The sequence below is a fragment of the Eulemur rufifrons genome, chromosome 12, assembly GCF_041146395.1.
Source record: "Eulemur rufifrons isolate Redbay chromosome 12, OSU_ERuf_1, whole genome shotgun sequence".
NCBI lineage: Eukaryota > Metazoa > Chordata > Mammalia > Primates > Lemuridae > Eulemur > Eulemur rufifrons.
This window is the reverse complement of record NC_090994.1, coordinates 5,539,065-5,562,817: the sequence shown is the minus strand read 5'-3', so window position 1 is coordinate 5,562,817 and position 23,753 is coordinate 5,539,065. Positions and strand designations below refer to the sequence as shown.

At 49.1% G+C, this 23,753-nt stretch overlaps 1 protein-coding gene across 1 annotated transcript; it reads right to left on the bottom strand.

Moving 5' to 3' along the window:
* Positions 1–4,052: 4,052 nt before the first annotated feature.
* TRIM35 (tripartite motif containing 35) lies at positions 4,053–21,872 on the bottom strand. Its single transcript, XM_069485103.1, has 6 exons — positions 21,408–21,872; positions 10,200–10,295; positions 7,424–7,654; positions 6,488–6,510; positions 5,534–5,652; positions 4,053–4,692 (listed from the first exon to the last, which is right to left on the bottom strand). The coding sequence occupies exons 1-6, from the start codon at positions 21,840–21,842 to the stop codon at positions 4,115–4,117; spliced, it is 1,482 nt and encodes a 493-aa protein (XP_069341204.1). The 5' UTR covers positions 21,843–21,872; the 3' UTR covers positions 4,053–4,114.
* Positions 21,873–23,753: the final 1,881 nt, after the last annotated feature.

Sequence of the window (23,753 nt, the reverse complement as noted above, 5' to 3'; positions counted from 1 at the left end):
TTTTTCTCAGTTAGTACAACAAAACCATTTTCTCATGTTATTGAAATTTTTCATAAATGTAAGTTTTATAGACACGTCCTTGTTAAAAATCCCAACACAGATAACTTAACATTTCTCAATTTCTCACCTTTCTTTGGGATTCGTCATTATCGTGAATTGTAATTTCAACATACAGAATCTCCCATGTTCTGAATAATTAGCCAGCATGTATTAATCCTATATCAGGTTTAGGGTATAATACTTGGCATTTTTATTAAAACTTGCTGGAGCCGGGCGGGCCTGGGAAGGTACCGGCGAGCCAAGAAGGAGGACTGGGGGGGCTGGGGCAGGTGCTGCAGGCAGGAGGACAACAGAGCCGGCACCAGGAATGTGCCCAGGAAGGCCAGGCAGCGTCTGTGTAAACAGTGGCGATAACAGTGGCCGGCGCCGATGGAGAGGGCTCTCGCATGTCACCCTGAGGAGCTGGAAGATTCCTGCCAGGGCCCCATCTCAAACCACAGGAGCTATGAAAGACTCCCACTATTCCACTATTGTGATATTGAACCAACCATCCAACTGTTGAGAGCAATTTCATTCTCCACCAGCAAGAGGAAGCAAGGGAGAAAGAAATGGCCTTGTGCACCAAATTCTGACCAACTAATACCCAGTGGCTGATGTGGAGGTGACAGGGAGCCAGGGAGGTCAGCAAGGGACCCTCACGTTCTCTTGTTTGGTGCTCCCAAGCCTGCTCCCGTGGCTCCGTTTCTGAAATGCTCAGCACGCCCTAACCCTAACTCAGCATTACACCTCCAGGAGGGGGTGCGGGGGGTGGCGATCCCCATCTCTAGAGGAACAGATGAGCTCGGGCAGGTGAAGTGTGTGCCCAGGGGATGCAGCACGTAAGTGGTAGAGCCAATATGCCCAACAGCCAGAGTAATTGATGTCAGGACATTCCAATGACAACAGTCCCCAGGTAAAGGAGAACGGGAGCCTGGACTGGCTGGAACTGCGTGTGGGACAGAAGTCAGGAAAGTCCAGGTGCAAAGGCAGAGCAGGTGACAGTGAGCTCTGGGAGCTGCCCTGGAGGAATGCGCGTGGGCAGGTGGGGAGCAGGGTCCCAGGGGGTGGCAGGGGAGGCTGAAGGACGGTGCATCTGGCCGCAGAGCATGGGCTGGGCTGAGCAGCAGAAGGCGCTGAACTACAGGAGGCTTCCCGGGGAGCGGCGGCCTCACGCCAGAACACAGTAACAAGAAGGGGCATGAGATGGGGTGAGTGGAAGGCGAGGGCAGGAGAGGGTTTAAGGGAAGAATTAACGGACTGTTGGACTAGGGCTTCCTGCCAACAGAACAACTGCCCCATCCCTGAGCCAGAATCCAGAACTTAGAATACACAGACTTAGGGCAGTGTCAGAAATTAAGATTTTCTAGGATACATAAGCAACAAAAGAAAAATAAAAACTGGACATCATCAAAATTAAAAACTTTAGTGCTTCAAAGTGCAGCATCAAGAAAATGAAACAGCTCACAGGATGAGAGAGAAGTTTTATAAATCGTATGTCTGATAAAGGGACTGGTATCTGGAATATAAAGAACTCTTACAACTCAATAATAAAGACAACCCAATTAAAAATGAGGAAAGGAACTGAAGACAGTTCTCCTAAGAAGATATACAAATGGCCAGTAAGCACAAGAAAAGATGCATGATATCATTAGCCATTGGGGAAATGCAGATCAAACTACAATGAGATACTACTTCACCCCAACTAGGATGGCTAAGGTAAAAGACAGAAAGTAGCAAGTGCTGACAAGGACGTGGGGCAATCAGAACACTCACACACTGCTGGTGCGAATGAAAAATGGCGCAGCCGCACTGGAAAACAGCTTGGGAGCACCTCAAAGGGTTCAACAGAGTTACTATATGATCCAGCAAATCTCCTAGGTATATACCAAAGAGAACTGAAAACATATGTCCGCATAAAAACATGTAAGCCAATGTTCATAGCAGCATTATTCATAATAGTTGAAAAGTAGAAACAGTCCAAATGTCCACCAATTGATGAATGGATAAAAGGTAATATTGTATGTCATTCCATACAATGGAATATTATCCAACAATAGAATGGAATAAAGTCAGACACCCACTACAACATGGATGAACTTCTGCTTATAAGAACACTGAAAGGAAAATAGTGGGTTTTAGCTCAAATATCATTTTTTTTAAAAATAGGCCTAAGCTATTCAAATTGTCATGTTTTTTTAAAAAATCTCTTTCAATATCTAAGGTGAAAATAAAAAAATCATTTTTAAAAGTTTATTGTATGCACACTAAGAACCAGGTTTAAAAAAAGTTTATTGCATAACTGACAAAATAATTTCCAGTCAAGTTTATTATATAGAAATTGTATTTGATCGGCCGGGTAGTTTATAGTGGAGGGTGTACGTTCTCAGACGGGTTTGGCTCCCGAAGTGCTGATGCATCTTCAACCAGGCACATGCACTCGTTTGCCAACAGCCTCACCTCTCCCAACCCACCCGCTTCACAGGGCGGCATTTCTTCCCTGGCCCTGCTTTTTATGTAACCAATGTATGTACGCATTTATCACCAACTAAGAGGTGTGAGTCATAAGTTGTTTGAAACGGTGTTGTGAACTGGGGGTACAGGCAGGAGGCAGGACTCCGAGTCCTGGGCCAGGAATGTGCCCCCAATTTTAACACTGTTCTTACGATGCCGCTCCCTGGGACACGGTGAGTTGAAAATTAAAAACTCTCTGGAGGCACGTGTGAGAGAGAACAAGCACAGGTACAAGCCTGCAGGCACGTGGAGGGAGAAGAAATTTGGGATGAAAACGCAAGTAGCAGAGCAAGAATGAGCAGGTTGAAGTCAGCGGAGAAGAGCAGGCGTCACCTGCCACCCTCCCCTCTCACACAGTGTCTAGGGCAGCAACCAAGGTGCCACCCCTGGGCGGCAGCCCTTTCCTTTCTTCCTAACTGAAAAAGGGCCCTCCTTTCCTTCCCTTGTCGGACTGATGAGAATGAACCAGAGGAACTTCCTCCACCGCAACCACAGAAGGACGCCCTGGTCCAGCCCTGTCTCATCCACAGGTGAGGACACTGAGGCCCCGGGGAACAGGCCGACACCACTGTTGTAAAGATTTTGTTTTTAAGTGCTCCAGAACCCTCTGTTCAGAGGAAATCATCCAAGAGGTATAGATATAAATCAGAGCTGATCTGATGGGAAAAGAGAGAAGTTTTAAAATACTGACATAAAGTAAAAGACAAGCTGAGCCCCGGGTCCTGTCCCAGAGTCACGGCAGCAGCCCTGCAGGAACTATATTTTCTTATTACTGTATCCCTGATGCTCTGGCATCCGGGATGCCACTGGCCCTGGAGAGACTGCCCCTCCCAGGCCAGCAAACACCTGGGCTGGAGCAAACCAGGCCACCCAGGGCTACGCCCCCACCACCTCCTGTACCTGCCTCTCACAGGGCTCTCTCCGTCCAAGCCAGTATTCCCTGGTGCTGACCATTCCAGCGCCAGGTAGCAGACAGCCAGCGGCAGCCACTGTGCCCAGAGCTGCTGAAATCACTCCAGCCAGCCGATCCTGTGCCCGTCCACTTTGCCCTGCCTGTTCCTTCCTGAGAAAAGCACAGTATGGTCTCTCACCCCCCTGTCCCCCAGTCCTCCACCTCCTGACCAACCCAGTATTTCCTACGTGCCCTGTGGCCTGGCCTGCCCTCTCCTCCAGGGAACTGTGAGTGACAAACGATCTTTCCAATGGCAGTACGTCTCACGATTGGCTGATCACGATTGGCTGATCGCACCTGATAACAATAAAATCTACATTTTTAAAACAAGCCCTTTCTAGAAGCAAACATTAACCCCCCTGAAGGTGCCAGGGCTCTGGGGAGAGCCTGGCCCGCCGAGGTACCCCCTGGATGGCTCCTATTGTGGGCAGAGAAGGGAACAAACATAGAGAGAGGCGCATGGCCTGGAGTCACGGAAAAGGACCAGACAGGACGGGAGGAAGACCCCCGCCAGGAGGCAGGCGTCCAGGCGAGTGCGGCACCAGGGAGGGCGCAGAAAGAGAAACAGGGCCGTGGCACAAGACCGGGCGGCACCGGGAGGGCTGGGCCAGCTCAGCCGTCCAGTTCCTCCTTGACGCTGACGCGCAGGGGGCAGATGCGCAGGGGCTCCAGGGGCCCGTCCCCCCGCGCGCCGCCCAGGTAGAAGTAGGGCCGCACCGCCCCGAAACGGGCGTGGAAGGTGTACAGGTGGCAGTGGCGCTCGGCGTCGTAGAAAGACAGCTCGCCCTCTTCGCACTCCAGCTCCACGCGCAGGCGGCGCGGAATGGCCAGGACCAACGGCGACGTGGCCGGGTCTGAGGTCACGCAGTGGTCCCCCTCCACGCCCTGCGTGCGGCACACGTACCAGAAGCCCGAGCGCGTGTCGTGGTAGCAACTGTGCGAGTGGCCCTCGGTGCCGGCGTCCTGCCGCACCCGCACCACGCCCACCCGCCAGCTCTGCAGCCCCCCGAGCGCCACCTCCCAGGCGTGGGAGCCCTGCGAGAAGACGCGGGAGCCCAGCAGGCAGGGCGCCGAGGAGAAGCGCTCCGGGTTCTCCACCTGTACGCGGTAGCCGTGGTTGGTGACGCTGGTGAGGTCGTCGGACACGGAGAGCCAGCCGGCCGCGGTGTTGGGGTCTAAGCTGAAGGGCACTGAGAGAGAGGGGACACGCGGAAATCAGCAAACCTGACACCCCTCCCCTCAGCCACGCCAACCCCAAGCCCCACCTTGTCCACGCAGGAAGCTGCCTGGAGCTGAGGAGTGGTGTTAAAGGGTTGGACTGTGCCCCCCAAAAAGATACGTGGCCGTCCTAACCCAGTCCCTGAGAACGTGACCTTACTTGGGAATGGGGTCGCTGCAGATGTATTAGTTAAGAGGAAGTCAGGCTGGAGAAGGGTGGGCCCCTAACGCAATGACTGGGATCTTTATAAAAAGAGAAGGGACACAAAGGTGCCCAGGGGAGAAGGTGGGGTGGCAGAGGAGGCAGAGATCCAACTGTGAGAGAATGAATTTCTATCGTTCTAAGCCCCCCAGTCTATGGTCTTTTGTTATGGCAGCCACAGGGAACTATATGGGCAGGGACTCATCACATTCCCAAGACCCTGTGATGGCTCAGAAAAGCACGTGCCACTCCCCTGGGTCACTGGCATCCCTCCCTGTACAGCCAGGACACAGTGGCTGGAGTTCCTTTGGGAAAGGTGACCCTGGAGCAAGGAAGTCTTGCTTCATATATATGACACAGTTCTGAATAGAGAGGGAAGCTGGTTTCCCTCTCTGAAGAGGTGGCAGAGTGTCAGGAGCCCAGGGGAGGGTAGGACTGTCTGGCCAGAGTGAAGGGGACCAGAAGACCTGCCTGGAGGGCCGGCGGGAGATGAGCTGAAGGAGGAAGGAGCTCTGAGCACGTGGGGCCTGGCAGAGGCGAGTCCAGCTGGCTCTCTGCCAGCATGAAGAACCACCCCCATGCTTAGAACACCTGCCCGCGCCCCCACTGACCGGATTCCACAGACCCGACCATCTTCTTCCAGACGCGGTACTGCAGGGAGTCCAGGTACTTGCAGACGTCGATGAGCATGCCGGGCTGCACGGGCTCGGGCTCCACGGTGCAGAAGAGTCTGGGAAGGAGAACCAGGTGTTGGGCAGGGCCAGGGCCAGGGCCACACATCCTCTGCCAAACTGGGTTAACTGGAATCTGGCAACAGGGCTTGTTCCCTCGCCTCAGTCCCAAGTCTCCTGGCCGCCTTCCCCAAGACAAGACTGGATGGGACTCAGATGGGAGACAGGCCAGGGGCCCCCTGGGCTGCTATAGCCTTTCAGGATCCAGTACGAGGGCTCACCCTGCCCCAGCTGGGAGAAACACAAATAGGAGGTTCTTCGCCACAGCTGCCATCCTCGTGGGCAGAAATCACACTTACACATCTGGCTCATGGGATGTCTGAGTTGGAAGGGACCCTAACGGTGCCCTAGTCCACCAGTCACAAGGTGTCATCCGGCTTTGGCTCGCACACCGCCAGTGAGTAGTGAGCACAGCGAACTCACTACTGCCCCAAGCTCTCTCTTCCATCTTTGCACAGCTCTGACTGGGACACAGCTCTTCCTCATCCAGCCCTGCGAACCCAACACAAACGAGTGTGGCTTGGGGCTCTTGGAGGCAGGGGGCTGACCAAGAACAACCCTACTGTTGGATGACCCCCTGAGAACTATGAGCCATGTTCTCCCTCTGTGCACGGTGGATGGGGACCCTCCACGCTCAGGAGAATGACACTCCGCCCAGCGCCGACCAGATTTAGGATGCTGTGGAAGGGGCTCTCTCCACCTGGCCAGGCCCCGCCATTCCTTCTGTGTCGCACCCAGCTGGCTGTTACCTGCCTGGCCCTGGGGCCGCTGAAGTTTGCACCCCTGGTATCCTGCCTGCTTTTCCCATCCCCTCTACCAGCTTTAGCAACTTACCGGCGTTTTCGGCTCTTGTGTTTCTGGAAAAAAAGAAAAAAAAAAACAGAGACACAGATGTAGAGAAAATGTAGTATGTGAATTATATCTCAATAAAGCTGTTATTTAAAAAAAAAAAAAAAAAAGGAGCCAGAAACCATTCCTGAAAGCACACTGGGTGCTGGGCAAGACAACACTTCCAATTTCCTAATCGGCAGGACCCAGCTCTTAAAACCCAGTGGATGATTTCATAATCGGTGGCATTTTGGAGACAGGAGACATCAAGGCTTTGTATAAGGCAGAGAACTGGTAAAGTTCTGGCCCACGAAGTGGCACCCGCCTGAACAGAGAGATGTCCCCATCCCTGCCTACTCCGTTCTAAAAGGACTCCCTTTTCCAGAGAGTTCAGCTCTTCTCCAGGGAGCAGAGAGACCTCCCTATGCTCACTGATCTGCACACCGGCTTTCAAGTTACAGAAACTTCTCTGTAAGCACCGATGGCTCATGAAGTAGAAATGAAATCAATAAAAGGAAGTAAAAATGGACTCAATATTATTAGTTTAAAGAGAGAATAAAACCATCCTTTTCTTGAGAAGAAGGAATACCAAGGCATCATATTTAAATCCAAAATTTAAATAACTGAATAATCTTAAAAGACTCCATTTTATAAAAGGGTAGAAAGAAGAAACAAGACACAAAAATTGAGAACAAGAGTGAGTGTGGGGTGGGGAGGGGGGAAGAAGAGAAAGTTAAGAGAAAAATAAGAGCCTGCCAAGGAACTCTGCTCCAATTAGTCTTTTTAGCCTTTTGGGACAAAGCGCATCACCTGTACGTGCCCCCAGGCCAGCACCCGGGAAGCGCCAGGAAGAGTGGGTTGGCCAGGGTTGGTGATCGCTGGCTCCGAGCTGGTCCCTGACATCTGGCCCCTGTCCCAGAATCCAGATGTGGAGCTCCTTACCATGAGAAAAGAAACATCGTCTTCCTTCATCTCCATCTGCAGACGCTCGATCTCATGGGCCAGCACCTCCGTTTCCTCCGTGAGCTGCTTCATTTTCTCCTCGGCCAGCAGCTGCTTCTGCCTCGTCTCCTCGGCCATGGCGTCCAGGATGGCCTGCTCCTCCACCCGCAGGAACTCCCGCAGCTTGTCGAACTCCTGCCGGATCCGACTCTCCAGCCAGGCAGCCTCCACCTAGTGCAGAGAGCAGGCGGGAGTCAGAGGTCACACGTGCAGGGAGCCTCAGCCCCACCCGGCCCAAGGACTTCCAGATTCTTTTTTTTTTTTTTTTTTTGAGACAGAGTCTCGCTTTGTTGCCCAGGCTAGAGTGAGTGCCGTGGCGTCAGCCTAGCTCACAGCAACCTCAAACTCCTGGGCTCAAGCGATCCTCCTGCCTCAGCCTCCCGAGTAGCTGGGACTACAGGCATGCGCCACTATGCCCGGCTAATTTTTCTATATATATATTTTTAGTTGTCCATATAATTTTTTTCTATTTTTAGTAGAGACGGGGTCTCGCTCTTGCTCAGGCTGGTCTCAAACTCCTGACCTTGAGCGATCCGCCCGCCTCGGCCTCCCAGAGTGCTAGGATTACAGGCGTGAGCCACCGCGCCCGGCCCGGACTTCCAGATTCTTAGTAAAGAAACTCCACATTCAGAAGAAATCACATGTAGAACCCTACAGGTAAAATCATACACCGCAAATCATAACCGCAAAAAGCATTAAAAAAGCAAAGGCAAAACTGTAAATGTAATCAAAGAAAAAGCAAAGAAATATTTTTCTTAGCTTGGAATGAGAAAGACATTCCTGAGCATAACATGAAACTGAGAAGGCTTAAAGAAAGAATGAGATAATTAAATACACAGAAAATAAGAGGTTTCATATGCGAAGACTGTTAATCAAGTTAAATATATAAATATCATAAATATAGTTCCATGACAACTACTGGAAAAACAACTCAAAATGTGTGCTCTAGCAATGGCAGGTTAGTAATCTCATCTTTGGATTTAAAGTTCGATACAGATGCTCCTCAACTTATGATGGGGTTATGTTCCAACAAACCCATGGTAAGTTGAAAATATTAAGTTGAAATGTAACTTAATACACCCAACCTACCAAACATCATGGTATAGTCTAGCCTACCTAAAATAGGTTCAGGATATTTACATTAGCCAACAATTGAGCAAAATCATCTAACACAAAGCCTATTTTATTTTTTTTATTTTTATTTTTTCAGAGATTAGGGTCTTGCTCTCTTGCCCAGGCTGGAGTGCAGTGGCATGATCATAGCTCACTGCAGCCTCGAACCCCTGGGCTCAAGTGATCCTCCTGCCTCAGCCTCCTGAGTAGGACTGTAGGCACACGCCACCACATTACCACACCCAGCCAAAGCCTATTCTATAATAAAGTGTTGACTATCTCACGTAATTTACTGAATACTGTATTGAAAGTGAAAGACAAAATGACTGTGTGGGTACTTGAAGTACAGCTTCTACTGAGTGTGTACCGATGTCACACCATTGTAAAGTCAAAAAACTGAACCATCATAAGCTGGGGACCATCTGTATGTTTACAGCACTGGAAATACGGTGACAAAATGATTCACTGACAAAGTGAAAATGACCAGAAAAAGTGAAATGATTCAGTGAAAACGAAATAACTAAAAAAAATTTGAAACATAAATGACAAACTGTTATTATTCTTAATGTGCAAAGCACTTTTAATAATACAAATCCACTAGGAGAAAAGACAAATATTCCAAGGAGAAAAAGAGAACTTACCAATAATCAAAGAAATGCAAATGAGAACAGATAAGAGACTGACAAGGGCTGTGTTAGAGAAAGTGGAATCCCTGATAGGAAAAATCAGCACATGCAGTCAACTGCCACCCCACAACTGTGAGTGACAGCCTCACTGCAAAGGGGTAAACACCAAAACTTTCACTTCTTTCATCCACCTGGATTAATGGAACTTAAAAGGAAAAGCGTTAATCAAGCTGGAATCCTAGAGTCCTCACACCTGACCATGTTGCCCTTGGCCTAGGAGTTTACGCTGCCTAGGATGGGCAAGTGGTGTTGCCAGCTGGACAGATGGACAGTCCCCAACTACAGTCCCGTACAAGGCAAGCCAGTCCGATGGAAGGAGTGAGGGTGGTGCCCAAGTGCAGTGGGAAGCCACGGGCAGTTTGCAGCAGAGGAGTGGCATGGCTGATGTGTTTCTCTACAAGGTCACCCAGTCCGGGACAGCAGGACGCACAAGCAGGGCACGGGGCCAGGTGAGCAGTGATGCTGACCCGGACCAGGGTGGCAGCAGTGAGGCAGAGAGCTGCGCAGGTGTGATGGATTTGGGGAAGGGGGCAGGACTGCTGATGGAGCGCACGTGGGGACTGAGAGGAAACAGGAATGGCTAATGATCCTCAGGTCATCAGCAGCTTCAGCACACGGGCAGACGGTGAGGAGAGGTACGTGCCGAAGTTTCTCTTACATCAACGTGCAGATGGCACAGGTGGATTTTTAAGCTGCTTCTATGGCCACGCCCAGGTCTTTAGAGGGGCCGGGGCAGAGAAGCCGCACTCGGAGCCAGGGCATGGCTGCACCAGGCTGTGAGAACTCAGGAAGGCCAGCTCCGGTCAGCAGTTACCTGGTAGGTGATGCCAGCCAAAACCCGGCCAGCCCACCTTCGCCCGTCCCCCCGAATGCCCTAGTGGCCCCAATGCCCCCGCTCAGCCCACATGGTCACGCACCTGATTGTGTTTGGCGATGGCCTCGTAGGAGCGCCGCATGGCCCAGAAGGCCTTGGCCTTCTCCCGCAGCGCGTGCTCCATGTTCCTGCACTTGGCCTGGCGTGGGGAGGAAGAGGAGGAAGGGAGGCAGGTCAGGGCTGGAGGCCAGGCAGGGAGGACAGACACACCACGTTAACAAGGCGACGCCACTCCAACATGAGTGTAACGCCACCGCATTTGCTGAACCCGGACGGTACCTAGCGCTGTGGGCACAGCCGAATGGCAAGTAGGGTCCTGACCTTTACAGCCTAAGGGGCCCTGAGAAACCCTCTAACCCAGCCCGGTTCAGATGCGGAGACAGGGCTGAGAAGGGACCTGTTTCCTCTCGTGCTGGTCACAGTATAGCATAGAAGGGAGTCCTGCTCGGGCCTAAAGCTGGGCCCTGCATCCCGGGGCTGTGTGGATAATGGTAAAGGCAGCGTGGTCACAGTTGCCCTTTGCAATGTTCCAAACTGGATGGGTCTGTGGTCACTACCATGCAGGTCTGACAGTGGGGACCAGCCCAGTCACTCCCATGGGGCTCAGTCACTTCCCACAACGCTTTCTCTAAATATGCACCCCCCCATACCCTGACATTCTAATTCTGTTTGGATCACGCGCAATACTTTAATCAGCAGGTTCGAACAGCTCTTGTTTAGTGTGTTTTGTTTTTTAAACTCTAATAGTTTGCTTCTGATCTCCTTGGACTCGTTGAAGAGCGACGGCAAGTTCAGGGTGGATTCTCACTGCCTGTGTCTGAGACCAAACATTTTCTCTCTACTTTTATCCTCTTCTCTCTACATTCAGAGAAAGCCGCTCAAGTGTTTTCTTAGGAAAAATAGTAACAATTCTAATACGATTAATTATAAATGACTATCATGGATTGAGCATTTACTCTGTGCCAGGGACTGTGCTAATTACTTGAGAAAGTATGTCGTTTAATCATTACATTATCCCTATTAGGGAAGTAATATTATTAGCCCCATTGTACAGATGAGCAAGTGAAGCCCAGAGGGGAAGTGACTAGCCCAAGGGCTTGCAGCCTGTACGTGGCAGACCCAGGGTGTCAACCCGGACAGTTGTGCAGGTGGCCACTAAGACAGCCACAGCGATCCCATCCTCCTGTGAGATGAGAGTTTGTTTCAAGCTGCTAAATGTTGGGGTGATTTGTTACCCAGAACAGATAATACGTTATCTGCCCCCAAAAGCCTCATCCCCACCCAGACCTGATTTAGATGATGGGCATCTGGACTTTGGGCGGATGCTGCAATGGGAAGGGATGTTTGGGAGCTGGGAGAGGGTGAAGGAGTTTTGCGTGTGGGAGGGATGTGACACATTTGGAACCAGAGGGCAGGCTGAAGTCGGCAGCCTCAGAAATGGCCCCAGGGATCCCCACCTCCCGGTATTCATGCCCTTGTGACATCCCCTCCCCTGTGTGCTTCTAGATAACAGAATGTGGCAAAACTAGGTGACAACGCCTGTGCACTTCCTGCCTGGCTCTCTCCTGCTGGCTCACAGAGATGGGAGCCAGCTGCCATGTGGTGTCCGCCCCTCGGAGTGGCCCAGGGGACAAGGAACTGATGGTGGCCTCTGACCTACAGCCGGTGAAGGACTGAGGCTCTCAGGCCAACAACCACATGAGTGAGCCTGAAGGAGGATCCTGCCCTGGGTGAGCCTTCAGATGAGACCACTCAGGCGCCCAGCACCTTGACTGCACCCTCGCGACCTCGAGGCAGAGGCACCCAGAGCTGAGCCATGCCCGGATTCCTGACCCTCGGAAACCGTGAGATCATAAATGTTTGTTTTAAGGCACTAAGTTTTGGGGAAATCTGCTATGCAGCCACAGAGAACCAGCCCATCGGGCCAGCTCGGGGGCCGATTCTTTTAACTCTTACACTATAGAAAACAAAACAGTGACTGATGCCATTTTCTGCCAGTTCTATTTTCTACTCACTCTGATCATTTTTATGTTCTTAGTGAGAATATTTAACAGATTTTTAAACACTGTTTTCTGTTCTATGTCATCTCTAAGATGTGTCACCCAGAAAGCAAAATAACATTAGTATGAGCGCTAACAAGATCACTGAAATGTCATCCCCATGTTTTATTTTGTAGAATGAGATTTTTGATACAAAGTCATGTCACAGAGTCTGAAAGGACACTTCTGTGATCCGCCAAGTGAGAATCGCAGAAGTGAAGCACCTGCCCAGGGGTGTGCTGGCCCCAAAACAGCACGGCCCAGCCCGCTGCCCTTTGACCTTGGCCCTTAGGTGGCTATAGGATAGTAAGGATGGGAGGGGGCTCGATCTTCTCAGACTTTTCAATCACTCGGAGAGTTGTGGTTTACATCAGAAAGACCAATCCTAAAATGGTCCTTCTCTGAGATGTCAGCTGGTGAGACCAAGAACAATTATATTGTTACTCGTAAGCTGTTATTATTGAGCACGCGCTACGCACCAGGCACTAAATTGTGCACTTTACAAACATCATTCTATTTAAATCTATTACTTAATTCAAATTCTCCCTATGAGGTAGACACTGTGATTCCTGCTACCCAGAGGAGAAAATAAGGCCCAGAGGAGGTAAGTGACTTGCCGAAGTTGTACAGTCAGGCAGCGGCAGAACCAGGATTTGTACTCAGAACTGTTCAACTATAAAGGCCTGGCCCTCGGCCACCAAACTACACACCCTATTTCATCACGAGGGCTATTACTAGGTTTGTCCAGTTGTCTTTGTATTTTTAAACATGTGATCTTATTTCCAAATTTGTTGTCTTCAAACATGTTGTCGGTTTTTATTCTGGAGAATAAATGCTTAGAATTCTGCAATGATTTTGCCCAATTCCTTAAATGACCTAGTGTGTTAATGAAAATTTCCTCCCATAAACATAAAGCAAAACAATGCATTTGAAACATTAATGAATTTGAAAACTGGAAACAACCCAAATGTCCATCCATAAGATATGGATAATAAAGTGTGGTATATTTGTATAATGGAAAACCACTTAGCAGTAAGCAAGGAACAGAATGCTGATACACGCACCAACATCAATGAATCCAAAATATGTACATTATTTTAGAGAAGCCAGACACAAGAGTAGCATCGTCTCATTTACATGAAGTTCAAGAACAGGCAACATCAAGGTGAGAGAAGGTGGTTGCTTCTTGGTGGTGGACCTACTAAAAAAGGGGAGAAGGGAACTTTCCCTGGTGGTGGAAATATTTTATATTTTGTTTTGGGGTGCAGGTTAAGGGTGTCTATAGCAGCAGAACTCATTGAACTGAACATTTAAGATCTATGCATCTTATTGTACATAAATTATACCTAGAATTCTAAAAAGCCTATAAAACAAAAAATTCAGAAGTTTTAGCCTCTCTTATCACTTTCTGACATCTCCTTCCTCATTGAAAGGAAATTTCTTCCTTTTAATTTCTCTCAGCTTTAATTTTTTTTTTTTAACCTCTCAACCTCCTGTTGTCAGCAATTCATTTTCTTTGGCATAAAAGATAAATGTGTAATTTCTTAATTATAAATTGTACACCCCTATAACCACGACCCAGCATGTGCCCCTTGCCCCTCCTCAACCCACCCCCTTCTTCCTCCCACAGGGAACTACTATCCTAATTTTTATAGTATATCCTTGCTTTTCTTTATCATTTTATCACCTGTGTATGCATGCCTAACCTAAATATACTTTAGTTTTGTCTATTTTTGAACTTTATAGGCATCATGCTACATGTATTTTGTGTCTTGCTTCTTTCATATAAGGTCTGTAGGGTTCAACTACCTCATCATACATAAGTTTGTTTTCGTTGTTGTATGGTAATCCATTGTACGAATAACCAGTTATTTATGCAATTCCAGTGTTAATGGACAGCTGGGCGTAACACAAATGCTATGACCCTCTTGTGCTTGTCTCCTGGGGGCACATGTGCTCCCATTTCTCCACAGTATGTTGCCAGAGGTAGAATTACTGGGCCACGGGAGATGTCTTCAAATAAGTAGATAATGCCAAACTGTTTTCCAAAGCAGTTATACCAGTTTATACGACATGAGTAATGTTAATGGAAAATGTTTATTGACCACTTAGATCTTTGCTTTTAAGTATGAATACCTGGTAAAGTCTTTTGCCCATGTTTCTGTGGGGTTGCCTGCCATTTTCCTACTAGTGTGTCGGAATTTATTATGTATGCACAATGTAGGTCCTTGATCGGTTGGATGTATGATGGTATTTTCTATTGCATCATGTATCTTTCTTAACTTCAATATGGCCAAGTTTATCAATCTTTTCCTTTAGGATTGGTGTGCTTTAGTTTTACGAAACACCTTTCTGTACTGGGGTCCCGAAGATAATCCCGTATCTTATTTTCTCAAGCTTGACAGCTTTCCATTCATGTTTAGGTGTAATGTGGGTGCCTGGAGTGTGCTCTTGTACCTGGTGTGACTGTCTCAGCACCATCAGTTAACAAGACCACCATTCCCACTGATCTGCAGAGCCACCTCTGTCCCAAATCACAGGTGATCTGTTTCTCGCCTATTTCCCTGGCCCATCTGTTATCCTCCCGCCAGTATCACATAGTCTTAATTTCTGTCGCTGTAGAATAAGATGATCTCGGAGAGGTATCTCTTCAAGATTGTCCTGGCAATTCTTGGCCCTTTGGGTGTCTCAGACATTTTAGAATTAGCTTGTCAAGCTGCACAAAAATAATCATGTTGGGATTTAGAGTAGTACAGTATTGTCTCTGTAGATCAATCTGGGGGAAACGGAAATGTTTAAATACCGAGTCTCCTAATCTATGAACGTGATGTATCTCGCCAGTTAATTTTCTTTGATGTCTTTCAATGAAGTATTATATTTTTTCCTACCAGACTTTTGCGTATTTTTTGTTAATTTCTTTCTATATACTTGATTTTTTATACTATTATAAACATACCTTTAAACTTTACTTTCTATTTGCTAGTGATGTATAAAAATACAATTGATTTTATATTTTGATTTTACTGATTCAACATTCTGCCTAAACTTATTAATACTCATAATTTGGCTAAAGAATCTTTTCATTTTTTATGCAATAGAAATGTTATGGAAAAATATGAAATCATATTATCTACACACAATTCCAGTCTTGTTTTCCCTATTTCACCTTGTATCTTTTATTTATGATTCTTGCCTTACTTCCTTGGCAAGAATATCCAGTACGAAATTGAGTGGAATTGGTCATAATGAGCATTCCTGTCTTTCTGATCTTAATAAGAAAGCTTTCAATGATTTTTCATTTAAATATGGTATTTGCTGTAAGTTTTTTGGTAGATACCCTTAATCAGATTAACAAAATTTTTCCCATTTCTAGTATGCTAAGTTTTTTTTTAATCACCAAAAGACGGAAAACTTTATCAAATGCTTTTTCATCTATTGAGATAATCAAATTAAGCAGCACAGAACTGGGTTTTGTTTTCTTATCCAGTGGGACAACCACTGTCATTTAACTGAAGCTTTTAACAGGTAATCACTGAAATATTTTGCATTTAAATCTGGCACCTCATTCTGTGCTATCTGTCCTGTTCATTCTATTTTTATTTTATTGCTTTTTTTAAAAAATGTACTGTACATCTTTATTCCCTTTTTCCCCTTCTATGCATTTAGTGGTTAACCTAGAAAATACTACATATAAAAAGTGCGAATTTGAATGCATCTAAACAATATTCTTCTCTGTTTGCTTTTGATATTCTGATTTTAACCCTAAACGTTCGTGGATCATAAACAGACCCACGCTTCAAGGGACCTGCCTGTAGCTCACGGAGCACCTGAAGGGCCGACACGGCATTACTGAGCGCTCCGGTGCATTACTGAGCGCTCCGGTGCAGCCTGTTCAGAACCCAAACGGACCCTCCCTGCTCTGGGCGGAGCTTGGTGGCCTGAGACTGGTCTGGAGCGTCACCCTGGCCCAAAGCCCAGGGGAGCAAATGAGCCCTGATTCTGGCATCACCTGATAATACTCAAGATTAGTTACAAACACACACAAAATAGGAGGTTTTTATTTCCACTAAAGGATTCACAGTGCGATCATAGGGTCTACACAGTTTCTCACAATTCACAAGCTGATTCCCTAAGCAGCATATTTCAGTCGCATATTTAATGCCTTAAGCACTTTACAAAATCATGTTACCCACAATATCGGTTAACAGGACAGGTACTCTATGGTATAACAGAGAGCGGGACGGTAGGGGTAAGGGGAAGAGAGAAAGAGTGTTATTCCACAGGGTCTTCTGAGCCCCCTTATGAAAGTGCTAGAGCTGCATCTACCTGGCCTGAGCCCGGTTTTCTGTCCCGTGAGACCACTGCCTCTGCCTGGTCCCCACCTGCTTCCCCAACTATCTCAACACCACCTTGAACACTCAGCCCGGGCACCCCTCATGTCCTCCAGGAAGCCACCTGGATCTCTCCGGTTGAGGTCCTGTTCAGGTGTGTCTCCAGGGGCTCTCTCAGTGCCCTGACACTCTATGCCGGCACTCACTACCACTATCCGGGATAATCACTTCCCAAGGTCAGTTCCTACCCCTCCAGGTCCTCTCCACCTGGCACGGTGGCGCTCAGCACACCTTTACAGAAGGAAGGAGCACATGCTCTGCAGGCAAGAGACTTTGTTAAGGTCCCTGCACGTCGTCAGGTCTAGGCACAGGGCAGGTGCCCAGGTAACCACTCGCCCATCGAGTGCGATGAACGCCCACGTTCTTTCCGCTATGCTACCTCGCACTGACGGTTAGGATGGCAATTTGGAGCCTGGTCTTTGTCACCAATCACCAGTGAGTTGGTAGAAGTTCTTTCTCCAGCTGTCAGGCTCTTCGCCTTAAAAATGAAGGCAAAAAAGTTTCTACATTCTCTCAAATTTCATCATAAAAACCAAGAATGCTGTTTTCTCTGTCCGTGCTAAGCTGGCCCATCACCTGGGCCTCCTGTCTTTTTTCCTGTGTATTTCAAATGTTTGTTTTCAGGCAGACTGATGATGTAGCTAAGGGCGCTGGCGCCCGGCCACCCAGGTTCAAATCCCACCTAATAGCAGGTGATCCTGAGCAAGTTCCCCAGCTTCTCTGCACTCTGTTTCCCCATCTGGATAAGCCCGAAGGACTGCTGTGAGGACTCCACGAGTCCATCCACGTAAAATGCTTGCAAGACAGTGGCAGGCACGTTCTGCGCATTCAGTAAGTGTTGGCTCTTACTCAACGGCCGTCCAAGCTTCCCTTTTCTCATTAGTGAAATGTAACCATCTCCTCACAGTCCCCTGTGGGTCTGTGTCTGTGTATTTGGAGGGTGTTTTCATTTAATGACAACCTAGAACAATACTAGGATGGACCTATTCTGAGTCATCTCATAACGGAGTGCTGACACACGCTTTTGGCTCCCAGCATGTCAGCACCAGCCTTCGGGTTTTGTTAACAACTTACTCGCCATCAGGCTACACTACCTTCCTTGTCTTCAGGAAAGAACAGAAATACACTTAGCAGGTAAAGAATGTGCTAGAGCCAAATGAAGGCCAATCCCATCCTATGAAAGTTTCAGAGCACTGCAAACAGGGAAAGTTTCACAAATCAAGTAATCATCTGGAACAGAGTAAATTGGGAACCAAAAGTATCTTTGCCAGGAGCAGAGGTTTCATTTCAGCAGAACGAAACCCTATAATTATTATTTTAAGTAATGTTGTTGATTTTAAGTTTTATTTGTATTTAATCTATCAACTTTGTTTGGTTTTATTGCTTATATGTTGTATAATCAAGTGAATTTACACCAGTTTTGTTTTAATTTGAGTCACACTGTAAAACCCCAGCTCCCTAAGGAGCCCCTCATTCCTCACTGGAAACACCTCCCTGTCACTGCACGCCCCGCCCTGCACCCCCCTCACTGCCGGCCGCCCCTCTCTTAGCTCCTCTCTGTGAAGTCACTTCCTTGGAGACTCCTTCCCACGCCCCACCAGACAGGAACAGGCCCCTCTTACAGTCTGCCACCACATCCCGCACTGTCCTTCACAGGAGTGTCAGCTGCACCAATGTCATTCTCAGTGAGATGATTCATTCATGCCCACCTAACTCCACAAAGGCCGGGTCTATCTTAAACTGTCCCGTCCCCTACTGGACACGCCATGCCTGGCACATAGTAGGCACTCAGTCACCACCTTCTGCCTGCCCACAGCCACTCAAACCTCTAACACCCACACCCAGAGCTGCCTGTCTCCACGGCTCTGGGACGAGGGAAGCCTCTCTCAAAGTCCAGGGCCAGAGTGAGGACTGAACAAGGCCCCAGGTAAACTCTGTATCTACTTGCTCTGTGACTTTGGACAAGTTACTTAACCTCTCTGAGACTCAGTGTCACTGTCTATAAAATGAAGCTAAGAGTACCTACCTGTAGCAAACCGAATGCCGCCCCCCCCTCCCCAAAAGATGTGTACTTTCTAATCCCTGGAACCTGTGGGTTTGTTACTTTACATGACAGAAGGAATTTGCAGAGGATTAAATTAAGGATCTTGATACGGGGAGATTATCCTGGATTAGCTGGGTGGGCCCAGTGTAATTGAAGCCCTGTAAGAGGGAGGTTGTAGAATTAGTCAAACAAGGCAATGTGACAACAGCGGCAGAATGGAGTGATGCACTTTAGGGACGGAGGAAGGGGCCTCTAGAAGGCAAGGAAATAAATTACCCCCTAGAGCCTCTGAAAAGAACGAAACCCCCCTGACACCTTGATTCAGGACTTCTGACCTCCAGAACTAGAGGATGATAAGTCCATGCTCTTTTAGACCACTATGTGACCATTTGTTACAGCATTAATAGCAAACTCATACACAACCTCATAGTGTTTTTGTGAGCATACAATTTGTTGACATGTGAGCACTTAAAAGCACCCGGCACACAGTGGGTACTCAAAATGTGTTAGCTGGTATGATTATTAGTTTTGCTGAATTCCTCACATAGTTGCCAAAGTAATCTTTTTCTAAAGCATGCATCTCATCAAAAAATCCCCTATCTAGAATCTTCCAGGGCTCCCTACAGCACGCAGTGGAAAAGCCCCTAGGCAGGGCACACAGCCTATGGCCTGCCCCTTCTCGCCGACAGTGGGGAGGACTTCCCCTACCGCTCCCCACAGCCTCCTCCAGTCACGCAGAACCACGTCTACTGACGGGCTTTCCCGCTGCAGTGTGAACTCTACCAGGCTGTACGAGGCCGTGGCACACGACAGGCCCTCGCTACCTAGTGGTCTAGTAAATGAGTGAGTGGCACCCGCATTGAGCTGACCACACTCGGCTTTCACTGTCCTCAAACCTTTTGGAACTAGACTCCTCCCTACCCCTCAGCCATCACCATTCTTCTGTTAAAACCCCAGCTGCTCACTTCGGTCTTCAGGGTAAAGGCCAAGGCCCAGGCCTGTCAGATCCTCCTGCACCTCCATCCCTATTCCAACTACTCTGAAACTCTCTCAGTGCCTGGAAAAGTCAGGCTTCCCCACTTCCAGATCGTTCCATATGCTGCTGTGTTGGGTGACCAGGAGACAGAGAAGCAACTCAATATGCTATAGATATGCATGCCATTACTATCACGACCTACTACAGGGTAAAATGCAAAAGAGACGACGTCAGAGAAACGTCAGGTGCATGCCTCCTTATGGGGATCTGCGTGGAACACCCTCCTTCACCTGGCTAACACCTCCTTGTCCCTCCGGTTTCTGCTGGAAGCTCCCTGAAGCTAGGAATTGTCATCTATCTTGTTTCCTGCAGTATCTGGGGACTTAGCAGTACAAGGCATCTAGCTGAATACACAGAAAGCTGTCACTAGACCCTGTGCTCTGGTGCCTGGCTCACTGCTCTCAAATCCTGGGCTTGGCCCTGACCTGGGGGCTCTGCCTGGGCGTTCGCAGCCTTGACCCCTGCCCATCTCCTGATCTGTACCCCTGCCAGCCCCATGGGGACTACTTGTGACCCAATCCACGGTCCCCCTCCAGGCTGGCCAACACTTTTCTTCAGCTGTCCAAATCAGGACCTGGCACTTCTGCCAGCGGGACTGGGAAAAAGCATTGTTGTGGATCACTGTTAAACAAAAAGGTGACAGGGGCAATACAGGGTTACTTGTCAGACATGCACATTGATGGCGCCCTTACATTCCCCTTGAACATCATCAAAATGTGTATAGAACTGCAGCCAACATTTGATATTTTATAACAAAGGCATTGCAAAAAAAAAAAAAAAAAGGAGGGGGCGTCTGGAGACCAGGCCTTGGGGATTCTTGCAGGGCCTCCTTTTCATGCATTCAGCTTCCTCTCAGCAACCCCTGTTCTTCAGACTGTGAGTGTGACTCATGTATTAGGAGGTGATGAAATAAATTTAGTGTTTCACATTCTGAGTAATTGTTAAAAAGTAAAGTAACAGAAAATGCCAGGGTACCATGGACATTCTCAGAAAACTTTTGACTCAACTGATACATATGTTCTAGGATGTTCTAGGCCACAGCGGAAAACGGATTTCTTCCTACAGGCTAAAGTCAAACATTCTGAAAAATGCTGAGCCAGGCTAACCCTTATTTTCTGGTCATTTTTCCTTCCTGTACCAAAGGACTCTCCATGTTAGTTTTGCCCTGTAAGTTGCTCCTTGGTTTATTTACAGCAGCTGGAGCTCAAGGCATTAGGATGCTGAGTGATAAGCCAGAATAAACCAGCAGGCAGGGGCCAGAGGCTTAGATAACACAAACTGTGGGGTCAGCTCGCAAGCAGGCAACTGATTTGGGGGTGATCTTAACACTCCACATGCCTGGCCAGGTCTCGGGCTCCTCCTCTAGTTCTAAGCTGAGCGTGCCAAGCTTGAGAGTTCCTGGGCATTAGCCAGACCAGTGCTGCTCAAAGGGCCTGGGCCACACCCCGCTGGCACGAGGAGGGCATGGCCTGGGCCCTACAGAAGGGCATGGGGCTGTCTTGAGAACATCATGGAATCCCAGCTCTCACTTTCTGTTTACATTCTTTCTTCTCCAACCTCGGGCCCCTGGGCCCACCTTGATGAAGACAGCCCCGGCAGGTAACCGGGGTCGGAGAGGTGGAGGTCCTGGGCTGGGACTGGGCACAGGCGGCTCCAGCTGCCAGGAGGGGCGGGAGCGGCAGAGCCACGCGGTGCTGGGCTCTGGCCGGCTCCGCCACCTCGAGCGCTCTGCCGCGCTTACCCGAAAGTCGTGGGCAGTGTCCTTCACGGGCTGCACGCGGTGGCCCTGGTGCCGGGGGTCGGCCTGGCACGAGCAGCACAGCAGCTCCTTGTCCTCGAGGCAGAAGAGGCTGAACTGACCGCGGTGCAGGCGGCAGACGCGCGAGGAGCGGTGTCCTGCCCAGCGCGCGCCCTCGGCCTCCTCGCGCAGCAGCTTCTCCACCAGGTTGTTGAGGGTGTGGTTGGTGCGCAGGTCGGCTGGGGACGCGCGGTCTTTGCACACCGGGCAGGTGGGCGCCACCTGCACCTCCCAACAGCGGTTCACGCACAGGCGGCAGAAGTTGTGGCCGCAGCGCAGAGTCACGGCGTCGCGGAAGGGATCGTAGCAGACGGCGCACAGCAGTTCCTCCTTGAAAGAGCGGGAAGGCCCAGGGGACGCGTCCGGGCTCCGCTCCATGGCCCGAGCCGCCGGCTCCGGCGTCCCGGATTGTCGCCCCGGCCCCTCCCACCTGCCAGGCGCCGCGCGCCTGCTGCTCGGCAGAGGGCGGTGCCCAGCCCCTTCCCCTCGGAGCGTTGAGCGACGGCGATGCTGGCCAATCGCGCGGGGCGTGCAGGGAGGCTCCGGCCTCACTTCCGGTTGGCGCGGGAAACCCCGGAAGAGCGGGGCGGGTCTGGTGCCTCGGTCCGGCCAGCTGGCTCCCGGCGTCCGGGGCGCGCCGGCGGATTCCGGCGCGGAAAAGGTTCCCCACTGCGCTGTGAGGCTTCCGTGTCACTGGAAACCTACTTCCGACTCGAGGTGGGAAGTGAAGTCTAGGAACTCTTTCCTGAACCAATGCCTGGGAATCGCAGGCGTGCGAGCTGGGAGAAACCCGGCATACCAACTTCCTGGCCCCGGAGTAGCGGCTGGGTCTTAAAGCACCGTCGGCGCTCTCTCCACTTAAGGCATGTACTGCCTTTTCAAAGACCTGTCTCCACCCTTGTGTCAGTCATTTACTTATTTTGGCCGGTCTAAACCCGCCCCCCGCGGTGAAGAGGAAGCAGATGAGGGTAGAGAACCTCTGAGAAGACCCGATTCTTGTCCTGTGGTTGAGTAAGTGAACAAGTCACAATCTTTCACAGTGTTTCCTCATGAGTAAGGCTGTGCTAACTCTGTCTCCGTGAAATGTGAAGATAAACTTGGAACAGGAAATAAATATGGAACGTGACCATGACATGAGACAGGTCCCCATTAAAACAGATTAAGGACTTCTGCAAAGTTTAGCTGGGAAAACTAGAATCTAGGCTGAATTTTTGCTTGGTATAGCGGGCCTGAATTCCTCCAACCGCCCGTTCCTGCCTCAGTTTGATCACTTTACAGCCTTCAGATGTAGAATACTTTTCACATGACACACTTCCATTCCTGTTCTCTCGGGAGACGGTTGCTTCTCCACATGTTTCATGTCCCTGCATGTTGAGAGCAGAGACTCTGACTGCCTTTTTCCAACTGTCTTCTTAAGAATGTTTCTGTGGTGAGCAGCCTTGGGAGGCAGAAATAATGTCTCCCTCCAAGCAGATTTGTAGCAGACTTACTCCCCATTATAAACGATTCAGATTTCCTAAACTCAGGGTTCCTCTCCTATCATGCAACCTACTGTCTCCCTCATCACACAGGCTTGTGGGAATTCGAGCTCAGGAAACTGGCCTGATGACAATACTCTGACTACTGTTACTGCTGTTAGGAATAAACTGTCCTTTGTCTCTGACCAGGAGTCTCATACCTTTTATTAACATGAATGAAACTGTGGCATGCAAACTTAATCTGTTAGTTTGCAAGTAAGGTAAAATCTCAGACCCTTTACAGCTCTTGACAATTTCCTTCTAAACTTGTCCTCAGAATAGTCCTTTCCTCACAATCCCAAGGGGACAGATACCACTAATTCTTATATTGCCTTCAATGTTTCTTATATGTGGTCTACGGACCTCCTGCAATTACCTGGGGACCTTTCTAAAAGTACAGCTTCCTGGCTCCACTTCGATCTACTCCCCTCTCTTGGGGAATAGACCCAGGAGCCTGCATTTTCACACACTCACCAGGTGATTCTCAGGCCCACTAAAGGTTGAAAGCCAATGTTCTAGATGACCCACCAAACACATTTTCAGGTCTCCAGCTATATGGATACCGGTTCAAAAATTAACCTCCAGGGGCAATATCCAAAAAAGCCACAAGATGGAGCTAATACCCTACACACCAGGCACTTCCCTGGAGAATCTTGTCTCTTGTCTCATATTCTTTCCTTGTACTCTTATTTATGCATTCCCAGTTGCTCTGTGATTCCATCTGTATTGCTTTGTATGTGTTTCATTCTATTCTTATCTGATTTTCCTTATT

Excerpts from the sequence above, each read along its gene's own strand:
- TRIM35 (XM_069485103.1), bottom strand. The coding sequence starts at position 21,842 with ATGGAGCGGAGCCCGGACGCGTCCCCTGGGCCTTCCCGCTCTTTCAAG. Across the intron at positions 10,296-21,407 it reads ACACTGCCCACGACTTTCGG|GCCAAGTGCAGGAACATGGA; the intron begins GTAAGCGCGGCA and ends TCCCCACGCCAG. Across the intron at positions 7,655-10,199 it reads CCATCGCCAAACACAATCAG|GTGGAGGCTGCCTGGCTGGA; the intron begins GTGCGTGACCAT and ends TCTCTGCACTAG.